The following is a 20,086-nucleotide window of genomic DNA, read 5'->3' on the forward strand; positions in this document are numbered from 1 at the left end:
CAAGACCCTTTCTGTGAATAGGTTCCGGTCGTTTGGGTAATAAAATTTTATTATAGGATTGGAAAAATACTCCATAGATTTTATGACTTTAAATCCTTACTTCCGTTGATACTGAATTAAAGCTTTTAACCAGATGTTCTTTTTCGGCATTTTGCGGCAAGACCGTTGAAGATTTTCTAGAAAAAAGGATTATTGTACCCAACTACCTATCTTAAAATGTTTATAATGGAAACTTTTAAGTAAATGAACCGTTTATTTCACAACCATCAGTCTATCGCATCTGTCGTAGTACAGTGTTATACGTGGTTCTCCCTTGTTACATGTTGCGTTCTTTTTGGTAATATTACTAATATTTTAAAAGATTGCCGAAAATAAAATCGACGCCGGATGAGTGGATAAGGGATTTTCCAGAATTAAAATTAGAAAACAACAAAATATTTTGCAGAGCTTGTGTGAAAACCGTAAGCCCACTAATTTTTTTTATCTATTTTCCTTTGTTAATCCTGTATATGTACGTTGTTTTAGAATCAAAGTGATAAAAAATATAACGTGAACGCAACATGTCAGAACGACTCTTCATGTAGAAAGGAAGAAAATGTTTGAAGTTTCTAAAATTAAACAGCAGACCATACATGAATCTGTTGCATCTACTTCCACAAAAGATGAGCAGTTTCAGTTTAATTTCGATTTATGTAAAATGATGATCCAGTCCAATATGCCTTTAAAAAAATTGGAGAAAGGCCCTCTTCAAGAATTCCTTGAAAAACACTGCAATCGACATATTCCGGTTGAAAGTACTCTCCGAAAAAATTATGTAGGCCCAGTGTTTCAGCAAGTTTACAACGAAATTAAACATCGCATTGGAGATAATTATTTATGGTTCGCTGTCGATGAAACAACCGATAGTTGTGGAAGATACGTGGCAAGTTTAATTGTTGGAATCTTAAATGAAAATTTCCCTAGTCGAGGGTATGTAGTAAGTTTGAAAATGTTAGATAAAACAAATGGCAATACGATTACCAGATTTGTAAATGACAGTCTTACGTCACTATTTTAGCCAAATGCCGTACCGGCGAATAAAATCTTATTGATCTCGGATGCAGCTCGTTATATGTTGAAAGCAGGGAATAATGTAAAAATATTGTACCCCAATTTAATTCACTCTACTTGCATTGCCCACGGTTTAAACAGAGTGGCTGAAGGAATACGTTTGCAGTTTCCTACTGTTAATAAATTAGTGGCAAATGGTAAAAGATTTTTGTTAAAGTCCCACTAAGAGTGCAACATTTTAAGGAAAAATTTCCAAACATACCATTGCCCCCAGAACCGATTATAACGAGGTGGGGAACATGGTTACAGGCCACATTTTATTATGACAAATATATCAAAGAATTTGAGGAAGTAGTTACGGAGTTTAGCGAAGATTCTTCTCAATCGATTAAAGATTGCATAAATATTATGAAAAACAAAGATTTGCGACAAGATCTAGCTTTTCTAAGAAGCAATTATCAATTCGTATGTGACGTAATAGAAAAGTTAAAAAAACCCAACATGTTGTTGGTAGATGTCATAAACTTAGTGAAAGAATTTAAACAACAAGCAAACGCAATAAGGGGTGATATTGATACTAGAGTATCTCAAAAACTTGACGAAGTGTTAAATAAAAATGCAGGTTTCGGTGTTCTTTCCGACGTTGCTCGTGTTTTACAAGGCCAGAAGGTGGAAAATTTGGAGTTAGATTCAACATTAGTTGCAAAATTCAAATTTGCACCAACAACGAGTGTGGATGTTGAACGCACATTCTCCAATTTTAAACACATTTTAAATGATCGGCGAAAAAATTTTACAGTGGACAACTTGGAACATATTACAATCATAAATTGTTTTAAAGAAAACTGAAATACGTGTGTAAAATATAAAGCCTAGGATTATTGTAATAATATTTTATCCAAAGTTCTAAGAAGTGTTCTTTGATTTGTATTATGATTATGTTTTTAATGCTTTTTTGCGTAAAATAAAACATTTTTATTGAAAATGTTGTGCTTATTTAAGCGCTTATTCTTAATTTTTTTGTGCTTATAAATCCGCTCTCTAGTTATGACATTTACGGGTATTGAATTTGAACTAGTTTCAGATAATTAAATAATAATAATTATGCAAATATCGTAAACTACTGGAAGGTAGTTAGCATTTTGATTAATAAGTCATTATTGACTCAAGCAATGTCCTTATCCTTAAATGTAACTTTCGGTTATTCATGTAAAAAGTATTATTACTTTTAAAACGGTCGTAGAAAAAGTTATTTTTAATCCCATTTGAAAAACTCATTTATCAAACACATTTTTTCATAAATACGAATGCATTACTTGTACACTTCGTGCCCTTCCCGAACATAATCAAGTAAAGTGGCAAACTACCGTCCACAATTACCGCCCCCATAACCCGTTGCCAACCTCTACCAACACTAACATGATCATGATAAAACGAGAAAAACAAGCGTTCCTCCCACTCAACAACTCACCCAAACACTTCGGCAGCGGGTACCTCCACTTGCCGTCGATCTGGCACACCGTCGACGTGTTGCCCACGAGCAACATCCCCTCGTGGCACCGGAAAATGATGGAAGCACCCAACCCGGTGCCCCCTTCAATGTTCTCCAGCCAGCCGTTCCACAGCCGCCCGGGATGTCCACAGTTAATCTCTACTCATGCGCAAAAAAAATTACGTGATGGTCGAATGATGGGCGACCCTGCCATGCACCCTACCTTTGCAAATGGGCTGAGCGCCGGACCACTTCCGGTCGGCGCCGCATCTGCGGGTGCTCTCGCCCATGAGGGTGTAGCCGTACTTGCACTCGTAGCTGACCACCGAGTTGTAGCTGCAGGAAGTGTAGATGGCCTTGCCATGGCGAGGGTTCTCAGGGGGGCTGCACTGAACCGCTGTAACCACATAAGACGAACACCACAAACAAAATAGGATTGGCACTGGACACTGCTGGCAAGAGCAGCTGCGAAGCGAAATGTCGTAGAAGCTTGGTAAAATATATAGAGAACTGGGTTAACTCAACGATGTAGCTGTTTGGTTTTTGGCTTCTATATGGTGGAAGAATGACCTGATGGGTGTCAAAAATGCAGTGAAATTTATGGGTTGAGGTAATTTATTCTTGGTGGTTCTACGTTCTGCTCTAAACTGTACACTGTACAGATTTTGAGGATAATGTTTATCAATAGTTTACGTTCTGAAATATATTTCGACCTATTTTGACGATTGTGATTGACACGACATTCTGACAGTCTTTTATAAGCAAGCAGTAGTCCCGCGCACCCACACCTTCTTCATTTTAGACTACTCTAAATATTGTTCAGTCTTATCTTGGCACGTGATAGCGCCGCCCACCAATCCGCCATTTTTTATTGTTCTAAAGGGTGTTAGTACATATTACAATAATTAGTGCTGATGTAGGTGAATCAGATTAAATAAACTTAAAATTACACTCAAATTACATTAAGTTTTACATACATTAAATAACTAAATTCTCAATGCTAGATTTAAATTGTCTTAAGGACGGACCAAAAATTTCCACATCATGTGCATTAACTTCCCGAGTTAATCTAGCTATTGGAGAAAAAAATCCATAATTCGTGTGATGCAGCTTCGTGTGAAAAGTTGGATTGCTTCTCATCTGTCTTGTGGGGCAGTTTAAACTAAAAAGTGCTAACAGTTCTGAACAGCTGATATAACCATTAAATAATCTAAAAACATAAATAAGGTCAGTATGTAATCTTCTGCTTTTAAGAGTGCTTAAATTTAGTATGTCCCTTATATTTTGGTAAGTATATTCTTCTCTTGTGTACCCTAATTGTGTTATTTGCCAAAATCAGTCTTATCTTAGCAGGCTCTAGTCCCGCACACTCGCCCTATTCTCATTTTAACGATTTTATTTTTGTTTATCAGTATAAAATCCACCTTTGATCCAGATAAAATGAATCACTAAAATGAAGGCGGAGTAAGTAGGCGGAGTTATTATATGTTCTTCTGTAAAGTGGCAAGAAACTAATAGAGTCTGGGCTGTTAAAGAGAAAAAAACGCTAATCCCATTTTTTTTATTACAGTATTTGCTACAAAAATGCATTTCTTATTTCAGAAGAAAAAAGAACGGGTGGGTGGGCGGGGCTAAGTTTACCTTTTTTTCACAGAGACTTTTATAAGCAAGCAATAGCCCCGCCCACCCACCCCCTGTTCATTCTAGTAACTAGTCGTAATACTGTTATGGTCACTGTTAATTCAGATCCAAAGATCGTAAATCTAGTTATTAATTTTCCATTGCGAAAATTTTTGTTTTCAAGAAAATTTAATGCCTTGACTCAACTATCGAAATTTTTTGAAATAATTTTAAAAACTCAATTCAGTTAAAAAAATATTTTAAGGTCACCATGAAGAGTTTAGAAATTTAGGAACAAAATTTCCAATTCTGTGGCTTAAAGCAACTAGGGTAATTTTTTCAAAATATGTTTGCAAACATAATTTCCAAAATTTGTTTTCAGTTCAAAAAAATACAATCACCATAAAAAAATTTGAATTTTCGGAAAAAAAAACAATTTTTCTGTTTTTTCACAATTTCCCTTATGGATTTGTATTTTTAAAATAAACCCACAAATTAATGTTTTCACTTTGTTTTAATTCCTAGATTCTACCGCTTGTCAAAATAGAATTCAATTCCCATTTTACGATAAATAAAATATGTCAGAGGAATAAAGAAAAGAGGTGGGCAGGGCTGAGTTTAGTTTTTTCTACAGAATCTTATAAACCAGCAGTAGCTCCCCCCACCCACCCTCTTCATTCCAGTAACTACTATAAATATTTTTCAGTCTGTTCTTAACAAGTAATAGAATCTCGCCAACCCATCCTTTTCTCATTTTAACGATTTTATTTATATTCAGCAGTATAAAATCCATTTTTCACTCGGATCCAATGAATCACTAAAATGAAGGCGGGCTAAATGGGTGGATTTAATTATATGTTCTTCTGTAAAGTGGCAAGAAACTAATAAAACCTGGGCTGTTAAAAAGAAAAGAAAGAACGATAATCCTATTTTTTTTTGTCATATTATTTGCTGTAAAAATGCATTTCTTATTTCAGAAGAAAAAAAGAACGGGTGGGTGGGCGGGGCTAAGTTTAACTTTTTCTTACAGAGTCTTTTATAAGCAAGCAGTAGCCCCGCCCGCCCACCCCCTCTTAATTCCAATGACTACTCTAAATATTGTTCAGTCTTATCTTGACAAGTGGTAGCCCCGCCCACCCGCCCCCTATCTTTTAAGAGGATGTCATTTGCCAAAATCAGTCTTATCTTAGCAAATACTTGCCCCACCCTTCCGCCCTATTCTCATTTTAACGAGTTCTTCTTTTTATTTTTTGAAGGGTGTTATTTGCCAAAATCAGTCCTATCTTAGTAGGCACTATAGCCCCGGACACTCGCCCTATTCTCATTTTAACGATTTCATTTTTGTTTATCAGTATACAATCCAACTTTCATCCAGATAAAATGAATCACTAAAATGAAGGCGGAGTAAGTGGGCGGAGTTATTATATGTTCTTCTGTAAAGTGGCAAAAAATTAATAGAGCCTGGGCTGTTCAAGAGAAAAAAAAACGCTAATCCCATTTTTTTCATTACAGTATTTGCTACAAAAATGCATTTCTTATTTCAGAGGAAAAAAGAACGAGTGGGTGCGCGGGGCTAAGTTTACCTCTTTCTCACAGAGACTTCTATAAGCAAATAATAGCCCCGCCCACCCACCCCCTCTTCATTCTAGTAACTACTGGTAATACTGTTAATTATTATCTTCAAATCCAGAGATCGTAAATCTAATTATTAATTTTTCACTGCGAAAATTTTTGTTTTCAAGAAAATTGAATGCCTTGACTCAACGCCTTTATTCAATTATCGAAATGTTTTGAAATAATTTTAAAAGCTCAATTCAGTTAAAAAAATATTTAAGATCACCATAAAAGAATTTAGAATATTGGGAACAAACTTTCCAATTCTCTGCCATAAAACAACTAGGGTATTTTTTTTCAAAATATGTTTGCAAACATAATTTCCAAAATTTGTTTTCAGTGCAAAAAAATACAATCACCATAAAAAAATTTTGAATTTTCGGAAAAAAACAACTTTTCTGTTTTTTTCCAATTTCCCTATATGATTTGTAATTTTAAATAAATCCACAAATTAATCTTTTGACATTGTTCTAATTCCTAGATTAAACCGCTTGTCAAAATACAATTCAATTCCCATTTTACAATAAATAAAATAAGTCAGAGGAATGAAGAAAAGAAGTGGGCGGGTCTGAGTTTAGTTTTTTTCTACAGAATCTTATAAACCACCAGTAGCTCCTCCCACCCACCCACCCCCCTCTTCATTTCAGTAACTACTATAAATATTGTTCAGTCTTACCTTGACAAGTAATAGCCGCGTCCACCCGCCCTTTACTTTTTTTTAGAGGGTGTTATTTGCCAAAATCAGTCTTATCTGGGCAGGTACTAGCCTTACCCACCCACCCTATTCGCACGAATTTATTTCTGTTCATCAGTATAAAATCCATCTTTCATTGAGATCTAATGAATCAGTAAAGTGAAGGCGGGCTAAGTGGGTGGATTTAATTATATGTTCTTCTGTAAAGTGGCAAGAAACTAATCGAACCTGGGCTGTTAAAAAGAAAAAAAAGAACGATAATCCTATTTATTTTGTCATATTATTTGCTGTAAAAATGCATTTCTTATTTCAGAAGAAGAAAGAACGGGTGGGTGGGCGGGGCTAAGTTTAACTTTTTCTTACAGAGTCTTTTATAAGCAGGCAGTAGCCCCACCCACCCACCCCCTCTTCATTCCAATGACTACTTTAAATATTGTTCAGTCTTTTCTTGGCAAGTGAGAGCCCCGGCCACCCGTCCCCTATCTTTTAAGAGGGTGTAATTTGCCAAAATCATTCTTATCTTAACAAATACTAGCCCCACCCCCTCGCCCTATTTTCATTTCAACGAGTTTATTTCTGTTTATCAGTATAAGATTCACCTTTCATTTAGACCACATACAATGAATCACTAAAACGAAGTGGGGGTAAGTGGGCGGAGTTAATTATATATATGTTCTTCTGTAAAGTGGCAAGATACTAATAAATCCTGGGCTGTTAAAAAGAGAAGTAAAAACGATAATCGCAATTTTTTTTTGTTATACCATTTGCTATAAGAACGCTTTTCTTATTTCAGAAGAAAAGAAGAACGGGTGGGTGGCCGGGGCTAAGTTTAACTTTTTAACGATTTTATTTTTGCCTATCAGTATAAAATCCACCTTTCATCCAGATAAAATGAATCACTAAAACGAAGGCGGAGTAAGTGGGCGGAGTTATTATATGTTCTTCTATAAAGTGGCAAGAAACTAAAAGAACCTGGGCTGTTAAAGCGAAAAAAAAGCGTTAATCCTATTTTTTTTATTACAATATTTGCTGTAAAAATACATTTATTTCAGAAGAAAAAAGGAACGGGTGGGTGGGCGGGGCTAAGTTTATCTTTTTCCTACAGAGTCTTTTATAAGCAAGCAGTTGCCCCGCCCACCCACCCCCTCTTCATTCCAACGACTACTCTAAATATTGTTCAGTGTTATCTTGGCAAGTGATAGCCCCGCCCACCCGCCCCCTATCTTTTAAGAGGGTATTATTTGCCAAAATCAGTCTTACCTTAGCAAATACTAGCCCCACCCTCCCGCCCTATTCTCATTTTAACGAGTTTATTTCTGTTCATCAGTATAAGATTCATCTTTCATTTAGACCAGATACAATGAATCACTAAAACGAAGGCGGGGTAAGTGGGCGGAGTTCATTATATATATGTTCTTTTGTAAAGTGGCAAGAAACTAATAAATCCTGGGCTGTTAAAAAGAGAAGTAAGAACGATAATCGTATTTTTTTTTGTTATACCATTTTGCTATAAGAATGCCTTTCATATTTCAGAAGAAAAAAAGAACGGGTGGGTGGGCAGGGCTAAGTTTAACTTTTTCTTACAGTCTTTTATAAGCACGTCCACCCACATCCTCTTCATTTCAGTGACTACTCTAAATTGATTGATTGATTGATTGATTGATTGATTGATCGATTGATATAAAATCCAACTTTCATCCAGATAATCACTAAAATGAAGGCGGAGTAAATGGGCGGAGTTATTCTATGTTCTTGTGTAAAGTAGCAAGAAACCAATAGAGCTTGGGTTGTTAAAGAGAAAAAAAAAACGCTAATCGTTTTTTTTTACTGCAGTATTTGCTATAAAAATGCATTTCTTATTTCAGAAGAAAAAATAACGGGTGGGTGGGCGGGGCTAAGTTTACCTATTTCTCACAGAGACTTCTATAAGCAAGCAACAGCCCCGCCCACCCACCCCCTCTTCATTCTAGTAACCATTCGTAATACTGTTAATTATATGTTAAGATCGTAAATCTAATTATTTATTTTTCACTACGAAAATTTTTGTTTTCATGAAAATGTAATGCCTTGACTCAACTATCGAAATTTTTTAAAATATTTTAAAAGCTTAATTCAGTTAAAAAAAATATAAAAGAATTTAGAATGTTAGGAACAAAATATCCAATTCTGTGGCTTAAAACAACTTGTGTATTTTTTTTATACATTTGCAAACATAATTTCCAAAATTTGTTTTCAGTTCAAAAAAAAACAATTTTAAAATCACCACAAAAAAATTTTGAATTTTCAGAAAAACACCAATTTTTCTGTTTTTTCTTAATATATATGGATCTGTAATTTTAAAATAAATCCACAAATTAATCTTTTGACTTTGTTTTAATACATAGATTCTATCGTTTGTCAAAATAGGATTCAATTACCATTGTACAATAAATAAAATAGGTCAGAGGAATGAAGAAAAGAGTTGGGCGGGGCTGAGTTTAGTTTTTTCAACAGAATCTTATAACCCAGCAGTGGCTCCGCCCACCCACCCTCCCTCTCTTCATTCCAGTAACTACTATAAATATTGTTCAGTCTTTTCTTGGCAAGTAAGAGACGCGCCCACCCGCCCTTTATTTTTTTAGATTTTGTTATTCGCTAAAATCAGTCTTATCTGGGCAGGTACTAGCCCCGCCCACCCACCCTATTCTTTCCATCTTTCAGTCAGATCCAATGAATCACTAAAATGAAGGCGGGCTAAGTGGTGGATTTAATTATATGTTCTTCTGTAAAGTGGCAAGAAACCAATAGAACCTGGGCTGTTGCAAAGAAAAGAAAGAAGGATAATCCTATATTTTTTTGTCATATTATTATTTGCTGTAAAAATGCATTTGTTATTTCAGAAGAAAAAAAGAACGGGTGGGTGGGCGGTGCTAAGTTTAACTTTTTCCTACAGAGTCTTTTAAGTGGGCGGAGTTAATTAAAAAAGAGGTAAAAACAATAATCGTTTCTTTTTGTTATATCATTTGCTATAAGAATGCCTTTCTTATTTCAGAAGAAAAGAAGAACGGGTGGGTGGGCGGGGCTAAATAATTTTGAAAGCTCAATTTCGAAAATTTAATATTTTAAATCAGCTGCTAAGAACAACTATCGTAATTTTTCCAAAATATTTTTTAAGGCGCATTTCCAAAAATGTTTTTTTCATTAAAAAATACAATTTCAAAATGGTCATAAAAGAATTCAGAATTCTCGGAGCTAAATTTCTAATGTTTTCTCACAATTTCCTAACCGAATCTGTAATTTTGAAATAAATCCGCAATTTGAAGAATATTTAAATGTAAGTCATAAATCTATTAATTTTTCATTCCAAAAATTTTGGTTTTCAAGAAAATTTAATATCTTGTTAATATTTTCGAAAGCACAATTTCCAATTTTTTTTCAGTTAAAAAATACAATTTTAAAATCCCCATGAAAGAATTTTGAATTTTCTGGAAAACTTTCCAATTTTTGAATGTTTCCTTTCAATTTCTCCAACGAATTTGCAATTTTAAAATAAATCCACAGATTTGAAGATTTAAATGTAAATCTAATTTTTATTTTCAAGAAAATTTTATATTTTGACTCAGTGACTTCAGACTACATATATTTTTTTCAAAATATTTTTCAAAACACGATTTCCAAAATCTATTTTCAGTAAAAAAAATACTCTCACAATTTCTCTAACGAATTTGTAACTTTGTATTCAAAAAATTCGTTAAGTAACTACAGAAAAGTCATGTTTCAAAAGTTTTCTTGTGTTTTCTAGAATTTTCAGCATTCTACGGGCCCGAAACTACCAAGGAAACTTTCCAATTGTAGCTAGAAATCTTATTTTGGTCGAATTTTATGAGCTCTGAAGTATATTTCGACTTTCTTTGTAGTCTTGTTGGTAGATTCAAAAATTCGTTAAAAAAACTTCTGAAATGTTACTTTTCAAGTTTTTTCTTGTATTTTCTAGCATTTCCGGCATCTTATGAGCTTGAAAATACCAAAGAAACTATCATACTTATTTTAGCTAGGAATCTTACTTTTGTCAAATTTTATGAGTTCTGTCAATAATTCACGTTAATCTTATAAACATCTACAAGATGTGGAGCAGTTGTGACATACGAGGGGGTGTTGATAAATAGTTTTGAACATCTTCCGGCTATTAACTTATCACCATCTTCTCGTATACGAATCCGCCACAAGCATGCATTTTCATCGCGGTTTATAGAGCATTCAAATTTATGCTCTTTTTCGCATAATTTCATAATTTCATAAATATAAAACTGACGAAAAACTGAGCCGGAACTTCCAAAGTTGAGACAAAAGAAAACATAATAAGAAGGAAACATTGGCTTATATTATAAAGTGCGGGATCGCGGTTGGTAGCGTTTATAGAGACACCGTTTCACTCTTTAGTTTTAAAAACAACATAAAAATTTAACATTACTATACATTAAACAGGAGCAGAATTTCGAACCACCATGTGTAACAGACATATCGACCCACTTTTGACTTTTGCTTGCAGCCAAACGCTGAAATACATGCCCAGTAAAAATGTCCAATCAAAGATTTATGATCCTCTTTCATAACTCGACTTTACATTTCATCAAAATTCCCCAATAAATAATTTATGCAGGCCAGCCTCCGTCCCATATTTATTAAACATGTGCCGTCGTAAAGTTGGCAACTTACGAACACAAGTAGGCAATTCCTTGGGAGTCCAGGTGCCGTCAGCCTGACACAATCGCTCGTTTTTCCCGACGAGTTCATATCCTTCGGCGCAGTGGTAAGTTATACGGCATCCGTATGTGTAACATTCGCCGGCGTGCCATCCGTGGGATATGTCGGTCGGAGCGCCGCAGGAATTCGCTGCGAATAACCCCCGTTATTGGGTATGTACAGGGTGTTTCGTTGGCACACCGCTTCCTGGTAACTTTGTGTCTTTGTGACGAAGAGTTACACGGAAGCGGTTTTGAATGAAACATCCTGTATGGGTTTAAATATAGCGATGGGCTTACGTTCGCAGGAAATGTCTGGGCCGTACCAGGAGGCTTGACCGTCGATAGCCAGACATTTGGCCCTGGGGAAACCGTTCGTCACGTAGCCGTTGTGGCAGTAGTACTGCAGAGTCGAGTCGAGGTCGAAGGTGGTTTGTTCCGGAAGGGCATTGTGTCGGGCGTGATCAATTGTCGGGGGTGACAGGCAGTAAACTGCGAATTATGAAATACAACATTTGGTGAGGAGTGACGGGAGATGCAGATAGACAAGGAAACGTCAAATTCTGTATAAAGCGATAGCTAGGGGCTCACATTTTTTTAATTTTTTTGTCATATTTTTTAGTTTGGTTTGTGTTAATTAATTAAAAATGGGTAACTCTATTTTTACAAGTACAAAAATATTAAATTCTGCCATTCAATACAGTCTGCATAAAAAATTTGTATAAATTATTTGGACAGAATTTCTTCGCCTCTGCAGCACGACCAATCCATAATAGCGCACTTTTGAATAAACGTTTATGTAATCATTTTCCTTTTGGTAAGGATAAACATTAAACATGTTAATAATAATATGTAGGAGTATAATGTAACAATAGCAAGCTTATACTGTCAGAACAATTTTGGAGTATAGATTCGGAGATTTTTTTTTTAATCTTAGACGTATTCGTATGAAAAATTGAGATTTTTGGAAAGTTGCTTAAGATCCTCAAAAAGTTTTCAGTTATATGGTAGATCTCGACGAGCTGATTTCAAAAACTTGGGTCATAAATTTCGTTTTTTTTTTTTTGAAAAAACTTCAGCAAGTGAAAAATAGCCATAAAAAAGTATAACTCTATTTTTACAAGTACTAAAATATTAAATTCTGCCATTCAATACAGTCTGCATAAAAAATTTGCATAAATTATTTGGACAGAATTTCTTCGCCTCTGCAGCACGACCAATCCATAATAGCGCACTTTTGAATAAACGTTTATGTAATCATTTTCCTTTTGGTAAGGATAAACATTAAACATGTTAATAATAATATGTAGGAGCATAATGTAACAATAGCAAGCTTATACTGTCAGAACAATTTTGGAGTATAGATTCGGAGATTTTTTTTTTAATCTTAGACGTATTCGTATGAAAAATTGAGATTTTTGAAAAGTTGCTTAAGATCCTCAAAAAGTTTTCAGTTATATGGTAGATCTCGACGAGCTGATTTCAAAAACTTGGGTCATAAATTTCGTTTTTTTTTTTTGAAAAATTGAAATTTTGGCGAAATTGCCCAAAAATCCACAAAAAATTACTAAAGATAAATTTCGATGAGCTGAATCCGAAAGCTAAATGTGTTGATGATCTCGAAACAAGATTGCAGGCGAATAACGAAAATTTCAGAACAATCGTTGCATTTTTATTAAGGTCTAATTTAGTGGAATCCCGGAAAATCTTGGTTAACCAAAAATTATGAAAAAAATTGTGTTTGTCCAGAAATCATACGTCTATATGACAAAATAATCCAAATTTTGGCGAAAACGAAACAGTAAAAACTTCTGTAGGAAAATCAATAGAAGAAATTCTTTTGGTAATTTTCCAGGAAAGGCCATAAATTTCATTTTTTTTTTATTTAAATCGAGCCTTTGGAGAAAAAACTCAAATATTTAGGAAAACATCATTAATTTTTTTCTTGAAAAACTGGTATCTTGAAGTTTCTTAAAAATCCACAAAAAATTCGAAGATATTTCAATGAGCTGAATTCAAAATCTCAATATGTTGATCTTCGAACATCGTAAATTCCGGAGCGATTGAGGCATTTTCGCTAAGGATTCATTTAGCACAATCCCAGAAATGCTGGCTGACCAAAAATTACGAAAAAAATAGGGTTTGTACAGGAATGAGATGTATATCAAGGAAAATAAAGTAAAGTAAAAAATAGGTTGCCTAAAAATCCACAAAAAAATTACTGAAGATAAAATTCAATCACTTGAATTCAAAAATACAAAGTGTTGATGGTCCCGGAACAATATTCCAAGCGAACATCAAAAATTCCGGAGTAATCGAAGCATTTTCATTAAATACTAATTAGGACAATTCCGGAAAAGCTGGTTGACCAAAAATTACGAAAAAAATGGGTTTGTGCAGGAATGAGATGTCTATCGGGGAAAATAATCCAAGCTCGATACGATGACTGTTTTTTTTTGTCAGACTTCATTTTGCCGACTTTGGAAAAATGATTGGAATTTTTGAAAAAATAAAACAGTGAAAGCTTCTGAAGGTCTAAATCAGCGGAAGAAATTCTTTTAGAAATTTTCGAAGATGCTCTGGAAAATATCATTAATTTAGTTTTTCTTTATTCTTTGAAAAATTGAAATCTTGATAAAGTTGCCTAAAAATCCACAAAAATTTCCTGAAGATAGAATTCAATGAACTGAATTCAAAAACTCAATGTGTTGTTGGTCCTGGAACAATGTTGTAACATCGAAAATTCCGGAGCGATCGAGGCATTTTCACTAAATTTTATTTTAACACAATTCCGGAAAAGCTGGTTGACCAAAAATTACGAAAAAAACTGGGTTTAGCAGGAATGAAGTGTCTATCAAGAAAAATAATCCAGGCTGGATATGATGTCTGGTTTTTGAACTATTCAGATTCAAAGTCGAATTTTTATAATACATCAAAATTTGTCTTGCTTCATTTTGGTGCTTTTGGAAAAATGGTAGGATTTTTTGAAAAAACAAAACCGTAAAAGCTTCTGGAGGTCGAAATGAGCGAAAGAAATTCGTTTGGAAATTTTCGAGAATGCTCCGGAAAATGTCATCAATTTCGGTTTTCGTTTTCCTTTGAAAAATTGAAATCTTGGCGAAGTTAAGTTTTTTTTTTCTCTCCAAAAAAAATTCCTGAAGATAAAATTCAATCAGCTAATTTCAAAAACTCAATGTCTTGATGGTTCTGGAACAAGATTGCAGGCGAACATCGAAAATTCCAAAACAATCGTTACATTTTTATTAAGCTCTAATTTTTGGCAATTCCGGAAAATATGGTTGCACAAGAACTATGAAAAAAATCGTGTTTATCCAGAAATCATACATCTATAGAGTAAAATAATCCAAACTGGATACCATGTCTGACATTCGAAAAATTCAGGTTCAAAATTAAATGTTGAAAATATCTCACAATATGTCACATTTTAATTTTGGCGATCTGAACAATGGTAGAATTTTTACAAAAATAAAAGGGGACATCAACAGAAGAAATTCTTTTAGTAATTTTCGATGATACTCCGGAAAATGTTGTTAATTTGTTTTTTTTTTTTTTTGAAAAATTAAGATTTTGGCGAAGTTGCCTACAAATCAACAAATAAATATTTAAGATATTTCAATGTGCTGAATCCAAAAACTCAATATGATGATGTTCCGAACAATATTTCAAGCAAACATCGAAAATTCCGGAGTGATCGAGCCATTTTCACTAAATTTAGAACAATTCCGGAAAAGCTAGTTGACCAAAAATTCCGAAAAAAACTAGATTTGTGCAGGAATGAGATGTTTATCAGGGAGAATAATCCAAGGTCGATACGATAACTGGTTTTCGAAATATTCAGGTTCAAATAAAAAAAAACAAGCTTCTGGAGGTCGAAATAAGCGGAAAAAATTGGTAATTTTCGAGGATGTTCGGGAAAATGTAATCAATTTAGTTTTTTTTTTAAATTGAAATCTTGACAAAGTTACCTAGAAATCCACAAAATATTCTTGAAGATAAATTTCAATGAGTTGAATCCAGAAAATCACATGATGATGATCCCGGAAACAATTTTGTAGACAAACATCGAAAATTCTGGAGCGATCCAGGCATTTTCACTGAAGATTAACTTAGAACAATTCCGGAAAACTTGCTTAACCAAAAATTACAAAAAAAATTGGGTTTGTGCAGAAATGAGATGTTTATCAGGGAAAATAATCTAAGCTCGCTACGTCCACTGGTTTTCGAAGTATTCAGGTTCAAATTCGAATTTTTAAAATATATCAAAAATTGTCGTATTTTATTTTGGCGATTCCGGAAAATTGATAGATATGTTTGAAAAACAAAACAGTAAAAGCTTCTGGAAATCGAAATCAGTGGAAGAAATTCTTTTGGAAATTTTCCAGAGTGCTCGTTTCTCCTTTTCTTTGGAAAATTGAAATCTTGACGAAGTTGCCAAAAAATACACAAAAAATTCCTGAAATCAAAAACTCAATGTGTTGATGGTCCTGGAACAATATTGCAAGCACACATCGAAAATTCAGCAAAAACTGGTTGACCAAACATTCTAAAGAAATTGGGTTTGTGCAGAAATAAGATGACTATTAGAAAAAAAATCCAAGTTCGACACGACAACTGGTTTTCAAAATATTCAGGTTCAAATTCCAGTTTTAAAAATAATCTCAAAATTTATCACATTTCGTTTTGGCATTTTCACTAAGGACTAATTTAACACAATTGCGGAAAAGATGCTTGACCAAAATTTACGAAAAAATAATGGGTGCAAGAATGAGATGTCCATCAGGGAAAATATTCCAAGCTGAATAGGATGACTGCTTTTCGAAATATTCAGTTTCAAAGTCGAATTTTTAAAATATCTCAAAATTTGTCGTATTTCATTTTGACGAATCTGGCAAAATGGTAGAAAGTTTTGCAGAAAGTAGTTAAAACTTCCGGATGTCGAAATCAACAAAAGAAATTCTTTTGATAATTTTCTAGAATGGTCGGAAAAAGCTCATATATTTCGTCATTTTTTTTTTAACTTGAGATTTTGTCGAAGTTGCCTAAAAATCCACAAAAAATTCTTGAAGACAGATTTCGGTGAGCTGAATTAAAAATATGACATGTTGATGGCCCCGGAGCAATAATGCAGATACTGGTCGTGAACCAAGATTTTCGAAAAATTTTATCGAGAATTGCATTTTGATATTTTTGATCCAATAAGAACACTGAATTTTGATCACGTGTTACTGAATTATTTGATAATTTTGAGGTTCTGATTGCTTTTTGACATCGATAACACGCTTGTAGCTCAAATTAATAAGTGGAAATTTTTTGACAACTTCAAAAAATTATCAGCGCTGTCAAAGTTGACATTCAAATTTCAAAAATTAAATTGCAAGTGTTTTAGACAACATTTATTACAATTTTATTAAAAATTTACATTATTACAACTCGTCACTTGAAATGTGCAGTTATTGTAGACAATTTTGTTAGCTGTTTCTTCACTTTCCAATCTTGCACCCTCAGAAGAAAAAGTTCCGCTTGTCACAATAGCATTTTGTGTAGCAGTGCGACCCTGCATATGATCCACAATTTTTGTATGATGTTCCTGGTCCACTTTAAGATAAGGTTTTAGCTAAGTTGCGTTCTTATGACCCGTTATTTTAATGAGCTGATGTTCACTAATTCCGGCTTTGACGAGATGTGAAACAACTGTCGATCTGGTACTGTGGTTGGTTATTTTAACTTTCTTCGTGTCTATACCTATTTCTTCTGCAGCACATCTCGTCCACTTGTTAATTTCGTTACGTCCTATGGGTGTATTTTTGTACCAAGCAGAGGAACTGGATTTTTTCCAATATGGATTCACAGTTAGAAACAGTCTCTCGCAGGTTATATTCGGGGTTCTCTTTGACAACAGTAAAGTTAGAACACGTACGGGACACATATGAAAATCAGCCTTATTTGTTGTTAACCACTTGCTATCTTCCAAACGATGATTACCTCCCTATGCTGTTTTACTAAAAATCGGATTGTACTCAATACGTCCTGTTCTTTTTCCATTGTTGTCTGTCTCATATTTAAAATGTTTAATTAAACAATTCGTTGCCTCTCCACCTCGCCATGCCAATTCATAAGAGGCTAAAAAAAAGAATTTTTTTTGCAATCCATCGGGATTTTCTTCTAAATACAAATTCTTGATTTTCATTAATTCTTCTTCTGTTAGTGCTACTGAACTAATTTTTCTTTTATCAGCTTGTGCCTGCAGCTCTCTACGTTTGGAGTCTCGAGCATTTCGGGCTTTTTTGAAACATAAATCATTGAATGGATTAATAGAAATTTGATATTCGTTGAAAAACTTTTCCTGGACAAGTTTTGCAGTCACATTCCACAGCGTTTTCACACAGCTTTCTTTGTAGTCTGATCCATCGACTTTCTTCATGTTATATGCATAATCCATTAAGATATTGCTGATTTCTTCAGGTGTAGTACTTGCTTGCAAAATATAATTCCGTTCAGAGCAAAAGTTTTCAAACTAACTCCACACAGAAGAATGTGATTTTCTTGTATTCTGCGGAACCCTGCTTACAATACTATCTCCAATATCTGATAAAGATTTATCACTAAATCGCTTATTCATTATCGTATTTCTACCGTTGACAATACGGCGAAAAAACAGGAAAAAAGTAAACAGCATCAGTGCCATGGTAACCGCGGATCAAAACCAACTTTTTAATTTCAATTCAATTACAAAAATATCATCATGCAATTCTCTAACCGAATTTCCCTCTTTCTCGAAAAATTATCAAATAATTTCGAAATGTCAAACACGAGTGCTTGCTGGGGCACTCGTACTTTTAAATGCCCCAGCAAGCACTCGTGTTTGACATTTCGAAATTATTTGATAATTTTCCTCGCACTTGGGAAATTATATATGAAAATCTTCGTTTTTCATTTTATCGATTCTTGGAAAAATGTTGGAATTTTAGAAGAAATACAAACCGAAATCTACAAGAAAATGTTGTTAGATAATTTGCAAAGGGTGCTGAAGAATGGTCAAAAAATGAAAAGTTGTCTAAAAATAATTAGAAGTTAAGACTTATTAAATACGTCCAAAACATTTAAATAATCTACAACGATTGAGAGTTTTAATAAAAACACATTAAACAGTCGTCGTTTATGCTCTAAACGATTTCATTATTCCCTTTGAATAAAATGCTTGAATAAACCGATTTTATTAGAATGACAGAATAATACACAAGATAAAATTTGTGCGTTCCTGTTTACAATCAAAGAGAACGCTCTTTGTCTACTCTTACAAAAAGCAGGTCACAATGGAGTTAAAAAAAAATCATTATGACATCCCAAACCATATAAAAAGTAGATTTTTTACAGATTTTATAACTCTTATGTAAAAACAACAATTAAAACAAATTCCTTTCCAACATAACTTAAATTTATTTACCCATTTTCATAAAAACACCTTAACATTTACTTACTTCGGCAAGCCTGCAAAGCCTCTGTAAACAGAATACGAGAAAATGATAATCCGCGAGAAAATATCGCCGAGATAACTCCTCCGTTTATTGCTAAATTCCAAAAATAACACACTCAAAATCCTCCCCATAAACCCGCAACTTTACATGTCTGCTATCTTCCGGGTAAACAGTGACTGCAAAATAAAATATTTGTTCTAAACTTAACCTCCACCGTCAACGAAAGTCTATTATTAGAAAGCAACCTAAACAGAATTTGTTTTACGACAATGGATATCTCCGCTTACATTCGAGTGTGAAATTAAAACAGACTCTCCCTCCACGTTATCAAAAATATTGCTCGACTTCCGGAAAAGCGGGCTAAGGTAGAAACAATAATTTCTTCCCCAAATCCCCAATTACAATCCCTGTTTTGCGAGCAAGTCCATTGTTATTATTGTTATAGTGTAGTAAATGTGGCTCGAGAAGCTTTCCCAAATTCCTTCTCGTTTCTTGATTAAGTCTTGGCTCGGAGGCACTCCGGAATTACCATACCATCTTCATACGTTATTAGAGAGTAATATCTAAAATTGTAAGTTGACGTTGTCGGGTGGTTTTCGGTCTTGTACCACGATCACGTTATCCACAGTGTTCTAATCATTCTGCTCAAACTGTGAATTACTTGATCAAAATTCAAACGTTGTCCAAATTACGTGGTTTCTAGAAGGAGAAAACTTACACATTATTTTATTAAGACAATTAATTCTTAACCAGAATTTGACATTCGTTCGTTTAGAATTAATGGGATAGGAGTTGCGACGTTTTAAATTTATGGAAGCTGCAGTTACAAGATAGGCCATTACGAACTCCAAGGATCAAAGAAAACTGCAACGAAGCAACAAAAAGCAACAATCGGATCAGAGTCCGATACTCAGGAAAGAAAATGTCATGGTAGAAATTTTTCCGTGGAAAATTCTTCGTGTTTAATCTAGAGAGCGGATTTCTAGGTTTAATGATTTTTGTGAAAAATGTAAGCACTTCAAAACTTTTTTATATCTGTAACTATGATACAATTTGGAGTCATTTGACACATTTTTTTTATGCTTATTTGCTTTTTTTTCAATTTTATGCATATTAAAACTTATATGCTTATTTAACGCTTTTTTCGACGAATGTGAGTTTTGATGCATATTTTGTTCAAATGCCGGTCTTGTCGGGATGACAAATACTTGTTAGTTAGCCGTATCGTATCGTATGCATTTTACCTGGACTTGACCATTGAAGTACACTTATTCAAGATCCTTTCTGTGAATAGGTTCCGGTCGTTTGGGTAATAAAATTTTATTATAGAATTGGAAAAATACTGCATTGATTTTATGACTTTAAATCCTTACTTCCGTTGATAATGAATTAAAGCTTT

General features: G+C 34.0%; 1 protein-coding gene across 6 annotated transcripts in view; it reads right to left on the bottom strand.

Moving 5' to 3' along the window:
* The window catches only part of LOC135124378 (sushi, von Willebrand factor type A, EGF and pentraxin domain-containing protein 1), a 142,115-nt gene that overhangs the window by 15,389 nt on the left and 106,640 nt on the right, over nucleotides 1-20,086 (bottom strand). For 5 of the 6 annotated variants that reach the window (XM_064049410.1, XM_064049408.1, XM_064049406.1 and 2 more), the window contains exons 5-8: nucleotides 11,492-11,683; nucleotides 11,166-11,342; nucleotides 2,766-2,948; nucleotides 2,522-2,701 (exon numbers count right to left, since the gene is read on the bottom strand). In XM_064049410.1, coding sequence (XP_063905480.1) covers nucleotides 2,522-2,701; nucleotides 2,766-2,948; nucleotides 11,166-11,342; nucleotides 11,492-11,683 — 732 coding nt within the window. The remainder of the gene's footprint in view (nucleotides 1-2,521; nucleotides 2,702-2,765; nucleotides 2,949-11,165; nucleotides 11,343-11,491; nucleotides 11,684-20,086) is intronic. The other variant, XM_064049407.1, reaches the window with a different exon arrangement.

Source organism: Zophobas morio, unplaced genomic scaffold (assembly GCF_036711695.1).
Source record: "Zophobas morio isolate AGI-343-1 ecotype UQ-CSIRO unplaced genomic scaffold, CSIRO_AGI_Zmor_V1 ptg000007l, whole genome shotgun sequence".
NCBI classification, from domain to species: Eukaryota; Metazoa; Arthropoda; class Insecta; order Coleoptera; family Tenebrionidae; genus Zophobas; species Zophobas morio.